This window comes from Columba livia, chromosome 1 (assembly GCF_036013475.1).
Source record: "Columba livia isolate bColLiv1 breed racing homer chromosome 1, bColLiv1.pat.W.v2, whole genome shotgun sequence".
NCBI lineage: Eukaryota > Metazoa > Chordata > Aves > Columbiformes > Columbidae > Columba > Columba livia.
Window position 1 is genome coordinate 68,226,757 of NC_088602.1, and position 21,823 is coordinate 68,248,579.

Below are 21,823 nucleotides of genomic sequence, written 5' to 3' on the forward strand. Positions count from 1 at the left end.
TCACAGAAGCCCAACCATGTCTAGTCACAAACTTCCCGTTTGCCACATAGTCTTAGAGCTGGGCAAAGGTGCTTGATGGTGGCATTGCACATTCCCCTGTCATGCATCATCACCATCTACCAAGTGGGTGAGCAAACAACAGACAGCAAATTTGCAAAGAGTGAAGTCTACATGCAGGAGTTCTCACGTTGGCAGGCCATTGCAGCAACCTCTGTCCACAGCCTGAGGCAAGTGGCTTTTCATGTAATGGAGTTCTTGCCCTGCCATCCCATCCCTCTGACCCCCAGCATTGTACTCCTGTGCCTGCTTTTGTTCAACCCATCTTCAGAGGTAGAACTAGCTGCTTATGTCTTTCTCATTACCTGTAGATTCAACTACTCAACAGTCCCCTGTTTATATGTCTGACTGCAAAGACCACAAAGTACATCAAGGCTTTCTCCATGTAAGGAGGCAGAATTTTTAAAAGGCACCCATTTACAGGGGCGGTGGAGTTGCAGGGATGACAGCGGTGGGCCCAAGATACCTTGTGCTTTCTAGAGCACTGTGCAGAAAGTGCACAGGTTTCCTGAAAACATTCAGGACAGAGCTGGAACAACACTTGTTGGGACAGCTGACCAGAACACACAGCACTTATCAGCAGTCTGTGTTAATGCAGGATGCAGTAACATGAAACTTATGGACACTGATTGCAGAACAAAATGTACTGTACATGTACTGCTCACGCAACCATATGGAGCTCCAGAACAAACATGGAGCTCTAAAATGTAGATATGTCCCTGAGAGCAACCTCATGTTTGAAAAAATTCAGTCCTCACATCCATTTCATGCTGAACCTTGTGTTTTGCATTCTGGCTCATGAAGTTGCAGATACCAGGTTTTCTAGGTAAGCAAGGTAGCTGTAAACTGCCCAGAGTTCACTGTACAAAAAGCTGTACAAAGAGGTGCTTGTGAAATAAGACCCTGTGACTATGTTTACTTAGGCAACATCTCCACGCCAGTATTCATTGATCTGTTGTACCCAGGGGCCGTCCCAGATTGCGTGTTGCCTGCCTTGTTCTGGAAGAATTGCCACACAACATGAGGCTACAACTTGCTTCCTCTTTGACAAGTTTTTTGCTCACTTGACAACAAAAAGCTCACACTGCTTGAACTGGTCCAGTTTTTCACCAGAGCAAGTCAGCAATGCTGGGGAATGAGATGAGAGGAAAGCACCCAAGAACAATTAAACTTAGCTTCTGGAAATACATCCTGGAATTCAAAAAGCCAAAAGGTTATTATAATCATTCATATCTTAAAGTTTAATGTAGCCTGATGATGTATATTTTCAATTTTTTCTGCAGTCCTTAAGATATATGAGTTTGGGAATCCTGGCTCCAATTACTTATTCGTACGTTCTGCAGGACATCTATTACCACTAACATCACATGCATGTTTTCTGTTGGAACAAATATGACAAGAAATTTGTTCCACATTGTGGGATGATTCCAAGCTACATTTCTCCAATTTTGTTGGATGTTGGAAATGTTTCTTTTTGATGGCCCCAGTCATCACTGCCCTCCACACGAAAGTGCTGAGAGCCACAACATAGTGGCTGATGTAAATGGCAGGCACACCAATATTGCCCTAAATATGATCCAGAGGTCTTGTTAGCTAGGCTGGGTGGTAGCACGACCTGTTCAACATAACAAGGTATCAAGGCACAATCTTATTATTTTTACAAAAATTATACACCAAGTTTCCCATATAACATTTCCTTCCACCAGCTGGAGTTGAAAGAATATACCATTCCATAATGATTCCTGCTGGGAAGGTTATGAATATTGAATCAGTGGCTGTGCATCAGTCTAAATCTCACTGCGTCATGAACGCCAGTACAGTAGGGAAGGCAGCTGCAGAAGTGGACACACAGCAGTTTGTCACATGAGTATTTCACTCACCTCTCCCTTCAGCCCTGGCTTTTCACCTTTCTTCCATTTTTTCTTTTGTATTTTTTTTAAAATGACCTGCTCTCTCCAGTTTGTCAAGTTTGAATAAGTGATACAAAATGACTGTTTTCTAATGGGTGGTCTTGTACTTTTTTGGCCTGCTGCCAGTTTTGGTTTTGTGAAAGGTTTAATCAACATTTCATCAAAAAGAAGCCATGCATCATTTTTGCCCAGCTCCAAAAATAACAGTTCCCTTCCCCATCTGTGACACGCAATAAATATTCATTTTTATCATGCATCCAGAGGTTTTTCAGCAGCACTAGGGACTAAAAGAACCTGAAATATTTTCTGATTTGAATATTAAAGAAAAAAATACATTTTACACCAAATGTGGCTGTACTTATTTCAGAAAAAAAAAAATAAATCTGTGTTTCATGAAGTTTTTTTGCATATTTTTTATTCTAAAAGGTTTGCAGTGTTCAGTTAAAGTACATTCTTCCTCCTCAGTTCGTACAGCATACCTTAGTATCTACCAAAAAAGACAGCTGGTACCCATCTGTCTGTGCATGATGGCACTTAGGCTGCTAACTTCACCAGCTCTCTTTTTAGCTGCTTGTTCCCTCCTCGCCTTCCACATATCACACAATGTTCACTTCAAGGATTCCATACTTTCTTTAAATATGTCTCAAATACATCACTTTTAAAAATAATTCCCAATAGTGATGAAATAAATAAGTTTCAGTCCACCAGTCCCAACACACCAGCACAGACTTGAAGGGGGAAATAAGTCCATTTTTTTATCCACATACTCACACAACCTTATGCCAAAAGGTTAAATAGAGATGATCCAAATTGAGATATTTGGCCTAAATGACCTCAAACCTGGGACTTAAAGAATCTGAATCTGACACCGTCTCAGGACTACCTGTCTCAGCACTGCACCAGCCAAAGGGGGAAACCTCAGTCAACCATGGTCAAATGGGTTTGCCCAAGCCCAGCTCTTGTGCAACCTAAACAATTCAAATGTTTTCTCTCAATGAGGAAGAGTCTAAGTCTCTAGGCAAGGTTTATTTAGGCAGCATTTTCATTTCCCTACGATATCTTTGAAATATCATAAATAAGCTTAATATCAATTTTCTTACAATAAAAAAGCAATATAAAACTATGAAAAGTAAAGCAATGTAAAAAGTGCAACGTATCTCTTTGGAAAGCTACTGGCATTTACAGTTGCACTATTTCAACATTAACTTGTGAGATTATACACTCACATTTTTACAGCACTTGTTACTACACCTGGAGATCAGAGCCGTAGCAGAGAACAAAATACAAGGCCATTGTAGCTCAGAGAGATCTCTCTGGTAAATGACAGCAAAAAGGGCTACAAACCATCTCTTTCAAATCATGAAGGAATCCAACTACCAATGCATTCTGCTGAAAGCAGGAAGGATTAGCCAGTGTCTGGGTGCCGCAGGACACTGTGGACAGCACGAGGACTCAATATGCCAAGAGCTGGCCTGCTCTCCTCAGCAAAATTAAGCACCATGTTTTTCCAGACTGGATGGATCTGATACTCAAATCATACTCAGCTGAAGTAGGCTGAAGCTTTGAAGTGTAGTGAAGTGAAAATTTTAATCTCTTAACAGATGAAGACACCAAAATGGGTTCCTAACTCATTTAAATGATAGCATTTAGACAAACCCTTTGGGGTTTGGGATGGGTTTTTTTGTTTGTGTGGTTGTTGTTGTTGTTTTGTTTGTTGTAGAAAGAGGAATCTAAAGGAGAAATTAAAAGGATGTCTCCAGTCTTACCCAATGTCTCTTTTAGAGGCCGTTCCCCACCAGCTCCTGCAGGCATTGTCCCACCAATCTCAGACAAGTATGAAGGGGAAAATAACAAGGAGTCCCAAGTGAGTTTGCATAGTTAACAGCTCTCTTGCTTGAAATTTTCTGCCCACAACACATGTTAAAAATATATAGTGAGGAGATGACTACATTCCATCTAAGGGACTAAGACCGCACATTTAAAATTTACTACATTTCTACTGGAAAAGGATTGTTCCCTGCTGTCCATTTCTAGGAGTTGACCTGCACTAATCATCAAAGCCGCAGTACAGCAGTGACCTCAAAGGTCCTTACAGGAAAAATATCACTCCTTTAGGGAAAACCACAACAGAAATCCCAAGTGCTAGAATTAATTGCTTTTTAACTGTGGGTATATGAGATGTTGTTTTTCTTGGAGGTTTTTTTAGAGTAGGTTTAAATGTTAAAATCTTATGAATCTGGGAACAAATACAGTCATCATTCAAACTTTCCAAGATGAGATTCACCGCATCTTCATACCCACATGCTACAAACACCATACACACTGATAACAAAACTGCCAACCCCAAGAAACTCCTAAGTCTACCTGGCCTGTGTGAAAACTTAATGTGAAATCTTAACCTGAGATGTGAGTCTCTCTAGAACATGGCTTGAAGTTGGCTGTCTTAATGTTGTCATTAAAAAAAAAAAAAGGTGAAAAAAAGAATATTAAATACTTGCAACAGGCAGAGTGGTCAAGCTACTGCAAGAAGCAGAATTTTTGCGTAGAGACTAGAGGTACCTTCATGCACAGCATCAATGTTATTCACCTGACAAAGACACATTTCTTAACATTACAACCTTCAAAAAATATTTACTGCCACTGTCTCTGTAAACTTGAGATTTTGAACATCTCCCAATGTATTCTCATTGCACAAAAAAGAATCTATCATGTGTGACAGCAAACACTCAGCATCCGTGCTGAGAGAGACAAGCTCAGCTCAGATCTTACTGGAAGGAAACTGGATGCACTTTTCTGGTTGTCACCTCTTCGTGAGAATGGTGTTTCCTGAAGTGAGATTAGAACTTGCAAAATGAGCTTGCCTAATAGCACCGTATTTCAAATCCAGAAGGAACTTCTAGGCCTTTGCATTTGGCTTTTGAGATGTTGGCACAGACAACACGTTCCAGAGAAAGCAGTGAAGAAGGCTATTACAAAACTTCATTAGTCAAGCCTCAGAGTTACCACAGTCAACTTGAAACCAAGTCACGTACGTGAGATTATAGCATTTGCTGATATACATTTTGCAAACAGATGGCTAATTTAGAAGCAAGATTTGGATTTAGCCTGTTCAAAGCCTCTTCTGCAGCTTCATCCCTTCATGCAAATACTCCGTTATTTGCACAAACTTCCATATTAGCCCAAAGCTGCTTGATTAAAAGCTAGAGTGTCTGCCCATCTTGGGGCAGTTATCACTGGGATACATGCACAGATACACACTGCAGTGCAGAAATGCAATCCCAGTACTACACAGTTGCATCTTTGCTGGAAGTAGCAACAGCTGCCTCCACTGAAAAAATCTCCAGTGTGTTGCTTCAACCCATTACATTGCAGGACAAACATTGCTTTGGGCAGAAACAGAAGTATGATAGCTGCTTGAGAGGAGAAGGAAGGAGAGAAAAAAAGGGAGCAGATAAAAGAAAGAGGTAATGGGACCAATAACACTACTCCAAATAAGACTGAATTTACAGCTGTTGCAAAACAACTTCTGCCTCTCAATCTTCCGCTAAGTCAATGAGTCCCGCAGACCCTAAGGACATGGTTGCCAGAAGGAAGCAAGCTGCTACTCCTGCAGAAGATGCAGCCAGGTGTGGGATGAACCTAAATGATAGGTCCTACCGAACAGTGGGATCTGCTACGGGGAGCTTCCCCCAGCTGGTGGCACCCAGCCTGGCAAGCCCCAAGGTGCAGCACCGGGTGTAAAGCCTCACCAGAGCCTGTGCCCTCCAGCTCTGGGGCACCAGCCACCCTCAGATGCACTGGTGTGCAGCTCCCAGTATCTCTCCTCCCTCCCCAAGGGGTGTCAAGAAAGGAACTTGAGCTTTTGTATATGCGGCCTCACCATGCAGACATCTCCCAGTCACTGGGAAATCATGTCTGCCTCCACTCAGTGCTCTTATCACAGAAGAATGGGGAGAAGGCCAAGGAATCATTTCAGGCATTTCAGCAACAGGAATTGAGAATACAATGTTCTCCACACAATTAGAAATGAAACTGAAACTAAAAGGATTGGTTCTATTTATAGAAGAGGGTCAAAAAAGATCAACAACTTCACTTTGCCCATTTTCGTGACCTCTTGCTCTTTTTCCTACTCTTCATGGCAGAGCTGCCAGGGGAAACAGGCACAGCCCAGCTCGCTACAGCTGGCCCTTGGGTTCCCCAGGGCGCTGAGTGACAAAAGCAGATCCCTCAGCCCAGCCCAGGTCACCCACTGTGTCACCCACTGTGTCAGTCCTGCCTAATGGGAGCACTGAAACACACAGGTCTAAGAGCACTTTACCACCTTCCATGAGGAGGGCCAGCAAAGGCCCAGGTAGGCTTGCCAGGGTCGCTCTGTGGTTAGGGCTGGCCAGCCCTCCAAAGGGTCTGGTGAAGGAGGTCTGTGACTCCTGCTGGAGCAGAAGTCAGCAGATCCCAGGCACAGAGGTGAGGGCTGTCTGCTTCCTTGCCTGGTGCGTACAGGAACTCACAGACCCATTCAGAAGTAACTACGGTGTCATTTTGGGCTGTACCATGGTCATGGGTAGCATAAAACTCAGAGAGCACAAGATGGAGCTCATCACCTTCTACCAGTAGAATGCAGCTCTCCATTGCCCATTTCTTCACAGTTCATTTGAATTAACTTTCACTGTCTTGAGTTACCCGGAGTGATTTCTTCTGGATTAGACTCAGCGTTTCTGCAGAACCTAGATTTGCAGATTTCACTTCTAGACAATATTTCTGACTAGGAAAAACCCAGGAAAGAATTTTTAACTGTTAGTTGTTCTCTAGACCCTCCATTCTGACTGGTCTTTTAGAAACCAATATCCTGCTGCAATGAATCTCAGCTGTAAACTGATCCCGGGAGATCAACATATTGGATTTATTTCAGTTAAGAAAAACAAATGTGAGACATTCTCTGTGAAAGCGTGACCATCAGTGCTGAATAGCGCCTTGTTTGATTGGTAGGCACATGCATATGGGCAACAAGGAGCACAACAGGATCTACTCCTTTTGCCCACATACTGCTGCGTGGAAGGTTGTGCCTACATCCCATGTCATCAGTGATGCAATGGGTCACTCTTTAAAAGCCCCTGAGGAGAATTTGTGGAAAAATCTAGTTTGTACTGTCTTTACAAAATAACAATCAGAGTATGCACCTTGCACTTTTAGGCAGAAGACACGTTTAAAGGCAGTGAATAAATCATCTTCCAAAGACAAGCTTGAGAAACAAGCACCAGAAATAAGGGCTCCACTGTAGACACTCGTTTTATAGCACAGCGTGATAACCCTTTTTCCTCCTTTTCAGCCTAAACCTCCCTTTGTTCTACTGGTCACATGTTTTTCCTTAAGAAACAACCAGTTTATCTCCTCTCTAGTTAACAGTCATCTAACACAAGCTCTTTTCCCTCAGTGATTTGGAGACACAGCCAGCTGAAACCAAAGGACTTATTCAACGCTTGTGTTTATCACACCTGAACAAGGGCTTGTGTGCTTGGCAGAGTTCCCGAGTTGTTGTTGCTTCCCCCTTCCTCAGCAAATTTTGGTTGTTCTAACAAAAACCATCACTCCAAGGCACCTACCTAATTTTTTGTGTGTGACTGGCACTTGTTTGTCCACAATTCTGCAGCTGGGACCTGCGGGTTCCCTGATGTGAAGACAAGGAAGAGCTTCTTACCTTGTGGGGGTAGCAAGGCATGGGGCAGCTCATGAGCGAATGCTTTGGCCAGCTGGATAGAACATTGCTTCAGTTCTTCATGTAAAAAAAATCACAGGAGGCTATGCATTTTCTATCTGAATCTTTTCCTTTTTAATCAGAACTTCAATTCACCATTCAACTGATACTTCCCATGGGAAAATGCCAGTCTTGAGAAATACATGTAATCTGATCAAGGAAGGTGAGAGGTAAATTTTTTCTAAGGTCAGTTTGACTGAGACAGAATGTTTTGCTTAATTGGTGCGCTCTGAAATAACATCACAAATTTTTTAAAGCATTTACCTCTCAGCACCTTCTTTCACCCACCACATGTTTTCTTATAGGTATACACAACCCCTCAACAAGATGAATGTAAGCTGATGTAACACATTTCCTTTGGAGAAAAACTTTGTGACCAGAACCATGAGAGAAGCTGTCCATTCAAAAAGCACCACATATAGGGAAGATGGATGTAGGGAGCAACAAGAAAATACCTTTAAAATTCAAATTACAGTTAACACGATGACATACTTGTGGTAATCATGGCAAGAAAAATATTACAGTTCTTAAGGTGAAGAAATTAATTTTGACCAAATACTGCAAAGTTCCACTTTGACTTTTCTGGAATAAAATGCTCTTAAAATTCTCTTCCATAAAAAAATCCAGTCTTTTGTTCCTTATTTCAAGTTAGGCTAACAGAAAAAACAAATTCTTCTAATGATAACCCTCCCTCACTTTACAGGAATGTAGAGAGGTTCATTAGTATTTGTGAACCATACTAAGTTGATATAATTTATGAGAAAATGAGCACTTTGGATGACACTGAGTAAGATGTACATAAGGCTCCAAATTAATTAATGAGGATGAGAGTTTTTGAACACTTATCCCTCCCATGAGAACCATCTGTTGTAGAGTGAGTATGGCACTCCAAGAAAAGTCTATAAATGTAATTAAATGCTGAACAGTCGTAAGAGGTGTCTGGGTTAAGTTTAAGTTAGGAATATTAAACCTTGGTATTTTCAAATTTTTCAGCATTTTTTAAAAAATTATTTTCTAAAGGTTTGTGTTACAGCATCAACTGGTTAAGTTACGCAAGGCAGTACACGAACGCACTCAATGGAAGACAAGCCTTGCACTGAGGAGTTCAGTATCATGACAAACAAGTTAAAACCTCTGCTGGAATTAAGGCACCTAAACCCAAGCATGCAGTTCCCTTCCAGATGTCCAAGGTACCTGAGACATCCCCATCTCTCTGGGAACTCCAGCACTTCTATAGCAGCATCCAGGTTTTAGAGACCTCGAGTAATCCCTCTACAAATGCTCCTAACTACCTTGGACCATTCATAGAGACAGTGGAAAGAGCAAACTTAGGATTCATTTCCTTGCTTCTTTGTGTGCATTACCACATAATATAGGCAAAGTTAACATCTGTCTGAATTTTGTGTCATCACTTCTAACATCTGAGTTTGTACATTGCTACCAGGAAGTAGTTTCTCTCCAGCTGCAAAGTCTTCAGTGCCTGAAGGTGGAGAGAAGGTGGCCCACTGACTTTCTGGCTCATCATTTCTAATGCCACTGCCACCTCAGGTCCCTGATTTCATGAGCAGAAATACTTGTCCGTCACACACCACACCTGCTCGTGCATCAGCTGCTCACCTGACACGTTGTACAAGGGCCCTTTCAAGGCAAGGTGACGCCAGTCACCATTCATCTCAATATTGTAAGCTGAAACTTTTCAACAGCGAATTCCCAGGTTCAGCCATCTCAGCACTGTGAATTGAACCAAGAACACAGTTGGCTGCCCTAAAGTGTGCCATCTTTGCCCTCAATTAGACCCCTGGATTACCAATGTACTAAATCACTTCATTCTAAGCATGTGAAGAGCTCTGTTGAACCTGACTGCTGGCTTACATGGCTGGCAGTAGGCACGAGTCCATGCATTTCAATGAACATGAGTTTAAACGATGCCACCAAACAGCTGTGTGACATGAAATAAATCACTTCATAAAAATCCCTGGTTGTTTTCACTAGTGTAAAACTGAGATCTGTCCCACCGGCACATTTTTAAAAGCACTAGAAAAATGTTTTTATCTGAATGGCAGATAATAGATGAATTCATGCCTAACTTGCATTATCCCATTTTAGAAAAATTAGTTTAAAAAAACCCTATCATAGCAGCAGAGTAATGATAATTGCAGCTTAATTACCCATAACTGATTCTTTATGCCCTGAAATAATTTATTCTCCTTTTATACTTGTCTCTGATATCCATTAGAGTCATTACAACTGTGAGTCTATAATTACATACTTTACATTTTAACATTCTATGCCAGTTTGTGCTCTCTTCTTATCTTTCAGTTAATTTCATTACTGAAACGTCGAGAGAATTTCCATATGAATTTTCCAGATGTTTTTGTGATTTGATTGGGGGAGGTTAAGGACTTAATGAAGCACAGCGAGCCAGTTCTTAAGACAGAACTTCTGTACGTGCACACAAGTCTGGCTCTGCCAGCTGCTCTGTGTAGCCTGCACCATGGTAGGATCCATTGCTAGGATGTCTTCCTTCAGGTTTGGGACTACATTTAAGCATTAGGTGGAGATTAGGATGCAACTAAGTACGCAGGAGAAACGAAGTTAGATTATGCCTATGTTATGTCTGAAGTTAAACAAATGCTTAAGCCTGCAGTGGGGTGGACAAAGCTCTTGGCAAGGCTCTTCTAGAATGACCAAGGTCCACTTTCTGCTTCTTGTGGCACCACTGGTAGGAGACACAGGATTGCCAAAAGCCAGGATCCCTCTTTGTCACAAGTGAGCGTTCTCTATGCCATCTACATGCATGTGTGTGCCTAGCACTGGTAAAAAATTTGGTAAAATTGTTGGAACAAAACTGAAAAGGAACACAAGTATTCCCTCTATGCTTTACTTCCTCACAGGTCTCGCCTTGCTAGGCGCTTCCTGTCTGAATTGCCAGAGGTTAGTGAGCATCAACATCTGGCCCAGGAAAGTGACCATGTGGTTTATGCTCTATTGCCTCATCAAACCCAAGAGAGACATCAGTATCTCAAGGGGCCAGGATGGTTTAATGGTTGAGGTGACAGATCTCACACTAAAACCTCTGTATTCTTATTGTCTCTCTGACTTACTAAAAGCTCCCAAACACCTAATTTACTGTCTTCTGTCTTTCAGCTTTGCCTGTCTGTAAAACTAGAGTCTTGCTAACTATACCGACAGGACTCTACCGAAAACTGTCTGAAATCTCCCCCTGACAAGGGCCAAGGCAAGCAGCATTTTACAGTCCCTTCACTCCAACAGTTATTTCACAGCCAGTAAAACATTTTTTTCCATGGCTAATATAGCGTGGGTAAATTTGCTTAGGAGATGCAAATATTAAAATAAAATGGAAATGTGGTAATGTCTTCTAATGGACAAATTACGCTGAATGACAAATATGAGGTTGTGCAATAAAAATTTCACACAGAGGACAAGTAAAATTCAAGCTGTGTACAGCAGTTAGAACAAATTAATCTGACTTTCCCATGCCACATATTTACCCTACAGAACCACAAGAGCCTGCGAGCGAAACATTAAATGAATTTCCTGTTATAATTTAACAAAAGAAAAACCCTGTTATTTCCTCAGCTGGAATGGGCATACATTTATTGAGTCAGGGATTTATTTTCTTAAACAACAAAACACCTCCCTCCCTCCTTCTCTCCCTAGTTTATATTGTTTAGAACAAGAGAGGGAAAAACCAAAGAGGTGAGAAGGAGTAAGATGGTCAGTATTTCTAGAGCAGAGTTTTTACCCTTTATCAGAGCATATGCTACACAGAGCCACAGGATCAGAAAGTGAAAATTAAGTGGCTGCAATTACCTGATGTTCTCCTTAAATTCCCCAACCAGTAAGCTCCACAGTTGTCTACACAGCAATACCAGGGCCTGACGCTGCATTTCCACACCTTGCCAAGCAGTGCCAACACCTCAATGTGTTAAAAAAACCTCTTAGAAAAAGGAGGTTAAGTTGAAAGAAGACAGTTGTTACCAGCCTTCTCGCCTTTAATGGGTTGGAAATAGACCAACAGCCGGTTGCTGGAGCTCAGCAGTGAACTTGCTCATACTGGAAGAGAGCTGCAGCCAACATTCATCGCTCTCTGCAGCTACCTGCAAGGAGGTTGTAGCATGGAGGGAGCTGGTCTCTTCTCCCAAGTAACAAGTGATAGGATGAGAGGAAATGGCCTCAAGTTGTGACAGGGGAGGTTTAGATTGGGTATTAAGAAAAATGTTTTCATGGAAATGGTTGTGGGGCACTGGAACAGGCTGCGCAGGGAAGTGGTGGAGTCACCAGCTCTGGAGGTGTTTAGAAGACGCATACATGAGGTTCTTAGAGACGTGTTTTAGCGGTAGTGTTAGGTTAACAGTTGGACTCAATGATCTCCAGAGTCCCTTCAAACTAACGTGATTTTTTTATCCCATTTTTAAAGCTGCTGGGTACACATGGCTCTTTGAACTTGCATCCCTTACATGCACAAAAATAAGCTGGCAGGCAAGGGACGCCCCTCCCACGCAGCTGAAATCCTGGCCACGAGGCAGGTTCCGATGTGGCAAGACGAGCCCTTCTCACAGCTGGGTGACCTGGGTTGTTTCCCTGCTGGACTGCTTGGCATTTCAGGGCAAAGTAAGAGCCAGCAGCAGGTAAACCAGGCTGGCCATGACAAGTGCTTACAGAACATGGCACAAGCAACACAGCACAACCCCATGCTGATGATATTTCAGTGATGCTGGAGGAAGAGAAAAACAGCTTTCAGCTGAGAGGCTGGAGCTCAACAGGAGGGTAACAGGGCACTGGACACCAAGCTGAAGATGCATTTCAACTATTATTAGCAACTTTGTTGCCTAGGACCATTTTGATACAGCAGAGCCCCATGTTGAATGCACTCCCCTCTCCGCCCTAGGCTCTTTTCTTGCATTTGAAATTGTTTCTCCAACAACTTCAGTTTCTTTTTAGCAATACTAGTCTTCATCCCAGACCAGAGTACAGATATAAACCAAAGAACTAACAAGCTCTCTTCAAGAGAGGCAGCAGCCCACAAAAACTATACTCTCTCCCTTTCATGTAGGGTCCTACACAATCTTAATGCTCTAGCATGAGTGTTTCAGCGAAGTAACCCCCCCAAAAGGGCTGCCTCTTGTATCTTTTGTAATTTGCAGATTTTTAACTTTAATCTCATAGCTAAGTGTACTTTTCATTACTAATATTTAACTTGCATGTTCAAAATATATTTTAAAAAATGTTTCAAATGCTCCCTTTGATGTTTTGATCATTTCTTTCTCTGGCTTGACTACTGCAGTTGTTCATTTTGAAGATGCACATTCTTTTTCTGCACAATTCATTCTCTTCTGTGTACATCCCACCTGCCCTCATGAGGTACAAATTTGGGCCCATCTCACCACTGCTACCTACACAAGCCCCACAGAGGAATAAGATCTGCTGCTCAGTTTCCAGTGCCCCAACTTATTATTTCCTGCTGTAAATCACTGCAATTGTGTCTTTCTTCACCAGAGCCTGAAGGTTTTGCATGTTGTCTATGGCCTCAGCTTGCACCCGCTGTGAAGCTCACACCTGGGGTTGCTGCTTTCACTTACTTACTGTAATGGGCAACAGCTCGTATTTGTCTTCATGACTAGCTAACGTGCTCAACTAAGCTAAATATGTTTAACTGAGGGAAATCTTCAAGAGGTCAAGAACGACAGAAGAAAACCAGCAGCTCCAAAGCAGCAACTGGAGCAAGCCAGCAGGAGCCTGGCCAGCAGTTGGCTGGTCCTGCTGATTTCTCAAGCTCAGTATCTCCCCTTGCAGAAGCGGAAAAGCTGTGGGGCTCGAGGATTTCAGATACCTTTGTCCATAGGAAGCGAGTGAAGCCCTGAAACATTTCTTCGGCTCGCGCCACATCCCACGCCTTGTGCGGATGAAAGCGCGAGGAAAGGCTGGAGCCGGGGAACACAGACTTCCTCCTCCGCTCACAGAGACCAGCCTTGTCGGAAGGAAACGTCTGCTGCTTATCTCCTCTGCAGAAAACAGGCACAGCCCACAGTGGAAAAACATGGGCAAAGGCCAACAAGAACCCCGAACAGCAGCTTTGTATCAAACCTGCTCCATACTTACAGGCTTAGAACTTGGAAAGCCTCAAGTTTTTTGGAGTCGTGCTTTAATGTCGTGGAAGAGTCTGGGCTCAGGACTCCCGTTTATCGTTCTCTCTTGGTAATAAGTGATGCCAGCTCGTGAGAAATCACATGCTCCAAAGTGGCGTGGCGGGAGGGCACGTTCACAACGCAGTCGGGCTCTCCTTTGTGCAACTTCTTCTTTCCCAACCCCCAGGCACTCACTAATGTTTTCCAAGTTGTTTTTGTTGTAGCTTCTTTCTTTAAAAGGAAAACTGTAATTCTCGAAAGAGCAACTGCGCCAGGAGATAGGGCTTTAAGGAAAAAAAAAATAAAACAAAAGCAAAAATGCCCTCAAAAGCCCACTTTTATTGTCAAAGTCTCTAAAAACGATGAGATTTGACAATAAGGCTTTTGTTCTTAGGATACATGCAACTAGGCAACATGCAGCTTGATTTCTGCAGCCAGTAGATACTCAAAATACTTTCCACATACAATAGGTGTCAATTTGACTTTATTTAAGGAAAAACGGGGAAAAAACAGTAATTTCCATAATACACAGAAGACAAGTTAGATAGCACTGCAAAAAAAAGCTGAGTGTTTTACTTGTCACCAGTCTGCTTTGCAGCTCTACGATTAGTAATTTTAATGCAGTTTGTCATTTTGTATTATTGTTTAGCATCTTTATAATCAGCAGAGTTTGGGGTTATAAATCACAAAAAGTGTACTACTACTACTATGAAAAACTAAAAAACCCACAAAAATCACTTTCAAATAAACCATAAATATGTGATGCACATTAGTGTAACAAAACCATTTTTGTAAACATTTTCTCCAACATAACATGTGCATAAGATAAAAAATAAAAACACTGCAGTCATACAAGTTAGGGTTACTTTGACTTAAAGATACAGAAAATTATTACTTATTAAAGCTTAAAACTAAACCTAGGAGCTTTTCCTTTCTTCTTTGCTTACAAAAGCACTGTTTGAAGAGTTCGATGTGTACATAGTGGTTTTGTAATACTGTTTTACCTTGCCGTGCTGGCGCTTCTGTGGAGGCAGAAGCTGCCAGGCGGGCAGCCCCACCAAAGGAAGGAGATTGTCCTTCCCCCCCGGAGCCTCCAAACTTCAACAGCACGTATCCGTGACCTGGGCATCCCTACCGTACTGGAGCATCTTCCTCTAGGTGAGTAGCATCAGCTTTCAAGGACTAGATTAAATTTTGACCACATAGCGCTGGAAGATTTATAGATCACGCAGACTGACATTCGATCGAATCAGCTTCGGCAAACTACACTACAGGGCAGCTGTGTGATTACACCCACGTCTACCATCACGTCGCGTTTCCGAGTCCCCCTTGAGTTCATTATAGTACAAAAGGTTGATTGTTCTTCCGGCTGACCGCCCCGGGCCTGAAAAGAACATATCCTTCACCTTCAACGCTATCCAAAAGTCATACAATTAAAAAAAGGAAAAAAATAGTTCTAGGTATTCCTCCGCCAGCAAATGTAAGGCTTTCTCGAGTTTTATTTCTTATTTTTTGGGGGGAGGGTGGGGAGGGGAGGTGGGGTGTGTGTGCAGGCGTGTGCGCTGGCGGTACACATCTACCGCTCACTTTTCAACCCTCGACGACGTTCGAAGGAGAGTCTTCAGCAGCAACGCCGGCTGGGGTGGAAGGATTTACAGCAGTCAGGTTCGAACAGCAAAAGAAGCGTCTGTCGAGTCTGAGCTTTGCACACTCGGTGCCCTTGGCTCTGAATTGATTGTGTGACCAGTCGCTCGAGCCACCGGCTTGACCGAAGGAAATATGGTGTTTAAAAAGCCCTACCTGTCATGCCGTGAAGGAAAGTTAACCGCAGCAGAAGACAAAGCCCATGAAACACTGAGAGCCTGTTCACTGAATGAACAGCTTAAGGCAGCTGTCAACAAAGTACCCCACCAAAGGAATGAAAAAATAAGTGAAAACCAAAAGGAAAATGGCTGAATCGTGACACTGTGCATTATTACAACACCAACAGATTATTATACACTCAAGGTTTCTCAAGTAATGAACATGTAGCCATTAAACAAATTATTACTCTCAAGACATTTATTACAAATGTCAGAACTTATTCATAAAATAAAACTGACTTAAAAAAAAAATAAAGAAAAAAGCCAGAGCTGGGATCTTACATCTAAACACAGGTATACGCTGTTTTTATGAATAAGCAGTATTAACTACATTCTTAAAAGAGTTTTAGTGCATTGCATTCTTAAAAAAGAAAAACATCACCGCCCCAAAATGGTTCCTACAACACTTAACAGTTTATAGAACTAGCCTAGTTATTTTAACCTGCCTGTTACTAAGCCCACGTGTTAGAAGAGTGAAACCTCTGGTTTTAGGCTAAATTCAGACTTCTATTAAGGATGAAACTGGTTTAAACAAATGCTTGCTTTATCAAATTGTATAAGCAAATTACATTAATCAGTGTCTCACTGCCACACCGCTGCCGCTATTGCCCCACCGGACCACTCTCTCCTCCTGCTGAAACTTGCTACGCAATAACAGTCAGAAACCTTTCAATCTCGTAGTTTTGGTATTAAGATTAAATTAGACATTAATGGTTTTCATCTAAAAACGTATAAACTAAACCACCTCTTTTATTTTATGCATTAAAAACAATGAGGTAGGCACAAAAAATAAACATATGTAGTTTGGATTTTATTTCTCTCTTTTTTTTTAGTTCTGCAAGTGCAGACTGTGGTAAAACTGTTGTTGCACTTCTAGGTTTAAACAAAAATTAAACCTTTAACTGAGGCAGTGCTAATACTGTGACATAACCAAGTTCTGGCCTAACACAGAATCATTATAGAAAATGAAATTTTTTACTTTTGTTTTCCTTTTTTCTTTTTTTTTTCTTTTTATTTTTTCTTTTTTATCATCTGCACATGTTTCAGGCAACACCTGGTACACAGAAAATGACTAAAGTTATTGGCCAGGCCAAAATAAAACTGCAGAAACAAAAAACTCAAGAATTCCACCCCAAGCCCCTTCCCACCCTCCCTGTCCCTAAGAAGTTATTCTAGTCACTGCGTCTTTCACATTTTATAAATATTAACTTCTTAAAACCTGCACCTTCCTCTTTGTCCACATATTGTCACATTACAAAAAAGAAATGTCAATTAAATACATTGTTAACATTACTAGACTAGATCTGCCCTCTGTTTCAGCCAGTCTGACTCTCTACGCCACTTCTCACCTTCTCTTGCCTGCTTGCTCTCCACTCAACAGCATGTTCATGGTAAGTCTGCGTTTTTGTTTCCTTATTTCTCCCCCCTCCTCTGTTTTACCACTAACAAACAGAGTCCTTCAAAGCCTAGGAATCCTGGAGCTGAAGGGAAAAGAAGACCTGTAGCTTTCTAGCATGATCCCAAATCTCAAAGACATCATAGCACCTGATGGCAATATCTTTACAGCACCAGCTGCGTCGCAGCCTCGGTTCAAAAACAAAAAGAAACCTAACACCAGTGATGCCTGCACACACATTTACACAGAGTGCTGCATTAGTGCAGGTCTGTACTCCAGTTGAAAATAATTCCGAGTTATGAAGATCTCAGACTCTGGATGTCAGCAATTCCTCGCCAAATCCCATGGCTTCTACCAGCTCAGAAGAGAAGTCCTGCCAAGTGTCATGAAATAGACTTGACTGCTTCCACCCGACCGTACGGAGGCAAAGAAAACCTGTGAAGAAAAGAGATGGGTAAATTCAACAGGCAGTACTGCAGAAGCTTGAGTTTGCCTTCGCTGCCCCTGATACTCAAGGTGGAATGGCAGTGCTGTGCTGGGGACAACTGGGATGGAGTTGACTTTCTTCATAGCAGCTGGCCTTTGTGGCTAAACCAGTGTTGTTGCCGCACCAGCATTGTGGCTACTGCTGTACAACACTGGCACAGCACCAAGGCATCCTCTCAAGCCCCAGCGGCCACTGGGCTGGGGATGGGCAAGAAGCTGGGAGGGGACAATGCCAGGACAGCAGACTCAAACTGACCAAAGGGACATCCCATAACCGCTAACATCATGCTCAGCAATGAGCATCTAGTTGAAGATGTCCCTGCTCATTGAAGGGGGGTTGGAGCAGATGACCTTGGAAGGTCCCTTCCAAACCAAACTGTCCTATGAATAAACACTCAGGGAAAGGGAGAGGATGGGGAAACATCATGGCGATGGCATTTGTCTTCCTAACCAAGTGCTGGAGAAGCAGCAGGATACCCGCCCATCAATGGGAGGCTGTGAATTAATTCCTTATTTTGTGTGCGATGCTTTTGCTGTCCTTATTAAACTGTCTTTATCTTCATCCATGAGTCTTTTTGTCTTCCTTCTTTCTTGTCCCCATCCCACAAGAGAGGGGAGTGAGTGAGAGCCTGGGTAGGTGTCTGGCTGCTGGTCAGGGTCAAGCCACCCCCAATGTCCAGTTAAAGTACAGGTTTATCATTTTGGCAACAAACTGGGAAGCAGGGGAATTATACCTTGTCATTGCGTTCACACAAGAACTTGAGTCTTTGTGCCCTTTTGTGCATGAACACACCGTCCAAATGTCCAGTTTCCACCGACCGTATTTCGATTGCTTTTTCTCCCCAGCCCATGATCTGGTTGGATCGGATGTACGCTTTGGACAGAAAACACAGCACACAGCCCGTTAGGACAGGTAGAGGGCAACATGGAAGAACCAAAAAAGCAGAGGCATATACAATGCACTCTGGTTAAAAATGACGTACATGTACTTATTATAACATGTTCAAAGTGCTATTTCTGTCTTCAGCATCTTCACGAAGCCTAAAAATACCTTTTTTATTTTAATTTCCCCGTGGGTTTTCCATGTTAGTAATATACATCTTGCCTGAGCATTCATGACACAATGGGAACCTTCCAACCTTCAATTAAATGGAAGGAACATCAAGCTTTTACAAAGGCTTTTTCTGTCAAGTTTGGCAAAGAGACAGGCTAATTAGGTGTTGACAAGGAGAAAGCAGAACCCAAGGTTTAAATAGACTAAAACCATCCACTCTGGTATGTCCCCAGCACCAGCTCTGTATCTTACGGTGTTATTCTCCCTCCTTGAAGAAATAATCTGTCATCAAAAACAGAGAAAGGAGAGAGGGAAAGGGAAAACTTGAAAAAAAAAATGAGCTAGCCTCCTTTTATAGGGGTAATATTTCAAAAACCTATTCTCCTTCTTGAGAAAGCCAACTGGTCTGAAAAGTATTCTGTGTATCTTAAAAAGAGGTTCATATTAAGCACTCCAAGTGGAAATACTATCATTTGTCATACTGCTTTCCTTTGTGCACAAATAAAGCAAAAAAAATCAAGCGTTTTTACTCAAGAGTGTCACTGGGGGAAACAGATTCGTAGCAGCATGAGGAAAAAAATATGTTCTTGATAGCGGTAAAAGATCAAGTACAGGAGAAAGTCACCAGCATTGTAAAGAGGTATATTCAAAAAGTGATTTGATGGATAGTCTTAGGAACGCTGCCAAAAATAACATATGGGAACTTAATGAAGAAAAAGCTGTTGCCTCTGATTTGCATGCACATTTACCAGAGAAAACAAAAAGAACAACAATAGCTCTCAGCAAGCAGAATTTAAAAAATGTTTAACTCTGCAGTACTTCTCTTTTATAGATTTCTCCTCTTATTAATTATCAGTGAAATTAAATCAAATTATCTATTACAGTACACCTATAGCATCGCATAAAGCATCATCATGGAAATGTATTTCTTTTTAAATACGTCACTAGTGGTAACTGGGCCAAATAGCTTCTAAAAATTGTCAGATGAGATGTTCAGATGGTGTCAGCTGCCTCAGTGCCATTTACTTGACAGGCACTCCAGTCCCCAGAGGAGGTACAATTTGCCAGTTGATAAATTCTGCTGGCTTTTAGATCTAGACAAGATCTAGACAAGGAGCAAACATGACATGCATGAAACTTCTTTAAATTTCTTCCTCCGTTATTGTTCGCATTGCTCCAACAGCTATCAGGAGTTGTCTCCCAATACGTGCATCCATTCCAAAGCACATTAAATTCAATGTGTTTGCCCAACAAAATGAAGGTGTGACCGCAGCCCATGCTCCACTCGGCGCTGAAATACAGCAGCACAGGTGGTAAAAAAGATCCTGGTGTGGACTTGGGTCAGTGACAAACCTGAGCCCATTTCACTGCTCCCACTCTCAAATCTACGTTATTTTGAACGGGAGAGATGTGGGATAATTATGATGCTAGGACAGATGAGCAATCTGCAGGCAAATTAAAGTAGACACATCAAATCAGATATACAGACTGTTATCTGTAATAATATCTTACCGATCTGCCACCTTACGTGTCTTTATACAGAAAGGTTTCTATAACTTCGTGGTTGTCTACCAAAAATTGTTCAGCAGCCTACAGAGGCCCCAGTGAGTTTTTCATTCCTGAACTTCACAGCTTGCTTGTTTGGATTTTGTTCTTAAAAAACTCCGCACAAAACAGATCCATATGATTACTCTCCACTTTGCACAGCTGTCTGCCAGGAATACCGTATCATCGCTGCTTCTGAATCTGAAGTCAAACCCAATGCCCCTTCCTTTTGCCCACGTGCACACACTCGTGCTCCCCAATGGCACGTTGTGTATGACTTGCCAGAGACACCTACCAACTGAGGTTGGCATTTCTCCCCACTGCAAAACCACATCCTTGGTTATCCTTCCATACGTGTTGACATAAACTCCTTCATCCTCGTAGCAGACCAGCAGCTCCATCCCATCCGTGTTTGGGAGAATGATGATTGCGTGAGGTTGGATACTGCTCTGGATCTACAGGGACAAAAGAGAAAAGGAAGCCTTTTGTTTTAATGCCCCAGAGCCTGTGCTGGGAGAAAGGGCTGGGTGATTTTTGATTTTGGCTGACAGCAGACTGGCGGTTCACTCACTTTCAGAACTGCTAGCTCTGCTCTTCCCCAGGCTAGATACCCTACACAGTGACAACAAAGACCTGGCAACCCTTGAGGCACAAATCCTCTCATCTTCAGGCAGCCATCTAAACACAGGAAAACTGAATTTCTCTGTAGAGGTGCCCATTTCTTTCCAGGGGAAGAAAGGGAGCTGGGGGCAAGCAGCCCAGATGCAGACCTCAGAACTCTGCAGTGCAGTGAATAGTGCTTGAGGAGGTGCAACACACCGCAGACCCACCTGACACCTTTGTGTACAATGAACAACAGGAAACCTTGGTAGGTAAGGCCACCTGGCCTTTGACAACTCTGTTGTACCTCATATCAGTGGGCTGTTGTGTCATTTGTAGCACCACCTCCCCTGCAGCCTCTGCCAGGCATATTTGCAACACACTCGGCCATTTAGCTGCTACCCCTGGACCAGTCACGTTGGCCCATGTCAGACCTGAGTGGGCAGTTCCCAACCACGGAGACATACTGATCATGAGGAGAGGACAGAAAGCGAGGCACAAACCCCTAAAGCACAGGTGGCCACACCTGCTCAGACCCCTCCACCCAATTTACAGCTGCCAGCATCTGGCAGTGATCCACAGAGACGGCCTGACAAGTTCGTTACGTGAGGAAAGGAAGCGGGTGGGGAAAAACCAGAAAGAAAGAAAAAAAACCCAACACCAGCAGCAACTCTTACATGTGTTGGTAGATAAATATCATAGACTGATCCTGAATCCACATCAACAGCATGGAATCCAGCGCAGGAGCCATAGATCACTTTTAGTCTCTGACCCTCTTCTACAGTTAGATCCACCAGCAATGGCTTATGTACCAATTCTCCAAACGACTGTAAGACAACCACCAGTGAGATTTACTTTACTGCTTAGAACCACAGTGGAGTTTACAAAAACATGTTCTAACGCACATACTATGGGTTTATTCATCCCACATCCCAATGGCCCCCACCAACCAGACCAGCCAGACTAACGTCTCTCTCATGGACAAGGACAGATAACTCTGCAACCCGTTGCA

General features: G+C 42.6%; 2 protein-coding genes across 15 annotated transcripts in view; both read right to left on the minus strand.

Moving 5' to 3' along the window:
- IL1R2 (interleukin 1 receptor type 2) overlaps window positions 1-14,187 on the minus strand; it is a 61,346-nt gene extending 47,159 nt beyond the window's left edge. For 2 of the 3 annotated variants that reach the window (XM_065060988.1, XM_021290577.2), the window contains exon 1: window positions 13,574-14,187. In XM_065060988.1, coding sequence (XP_064917060.1) covers window positions 13,574-13,782 — 209 coding nt within the window. In that variant the 5' untranslated portion in view covers window positions 13,783-14,187. The remainder of the gene's footprint in view (window positions 1-13,573) is intronic. The other variant, XM_065061004.1, reaches the window with a different exon arrangement.
- Window positions 14,188-14,335: 148 nt separating this feature from the next.
- Window positions 14,336-21,823, minus strand: part of MAP4K4 (mitogen-activated protein kinase kinase kinase kinase 4) — a 163,892-nt gene continuing 156,404 nt past the window's right edge. For all 12 annotated transcript variants that reach the window (XM_065060781.1, XM_065060789.1, XM_065060825.1 and 9 more), the window contains 4 exons: window positions 21,489-21,638; window positions 20,507-20,666; window positions 18,347-18,486; window positions 14,336-17,561 (listed from right to left, as the gene is read on the minus strand). In XM_065060781.1, the coding sequence (XP_064916853.1) occupies window positions 17,478-17,561; window positions 18,347-18,486; window positions 20,507-20,666; window positions 21,489-21,638 (534 nt within the window). In that variant the 3' untranslated portion in view covers window positions 14,336-17,477. The remainder of the gene's footprint in view (window positions 17,562-18,346; window positions 18,487-20,506; window positions 20,667-21,488; window positions 21,639-21,823) is intronic.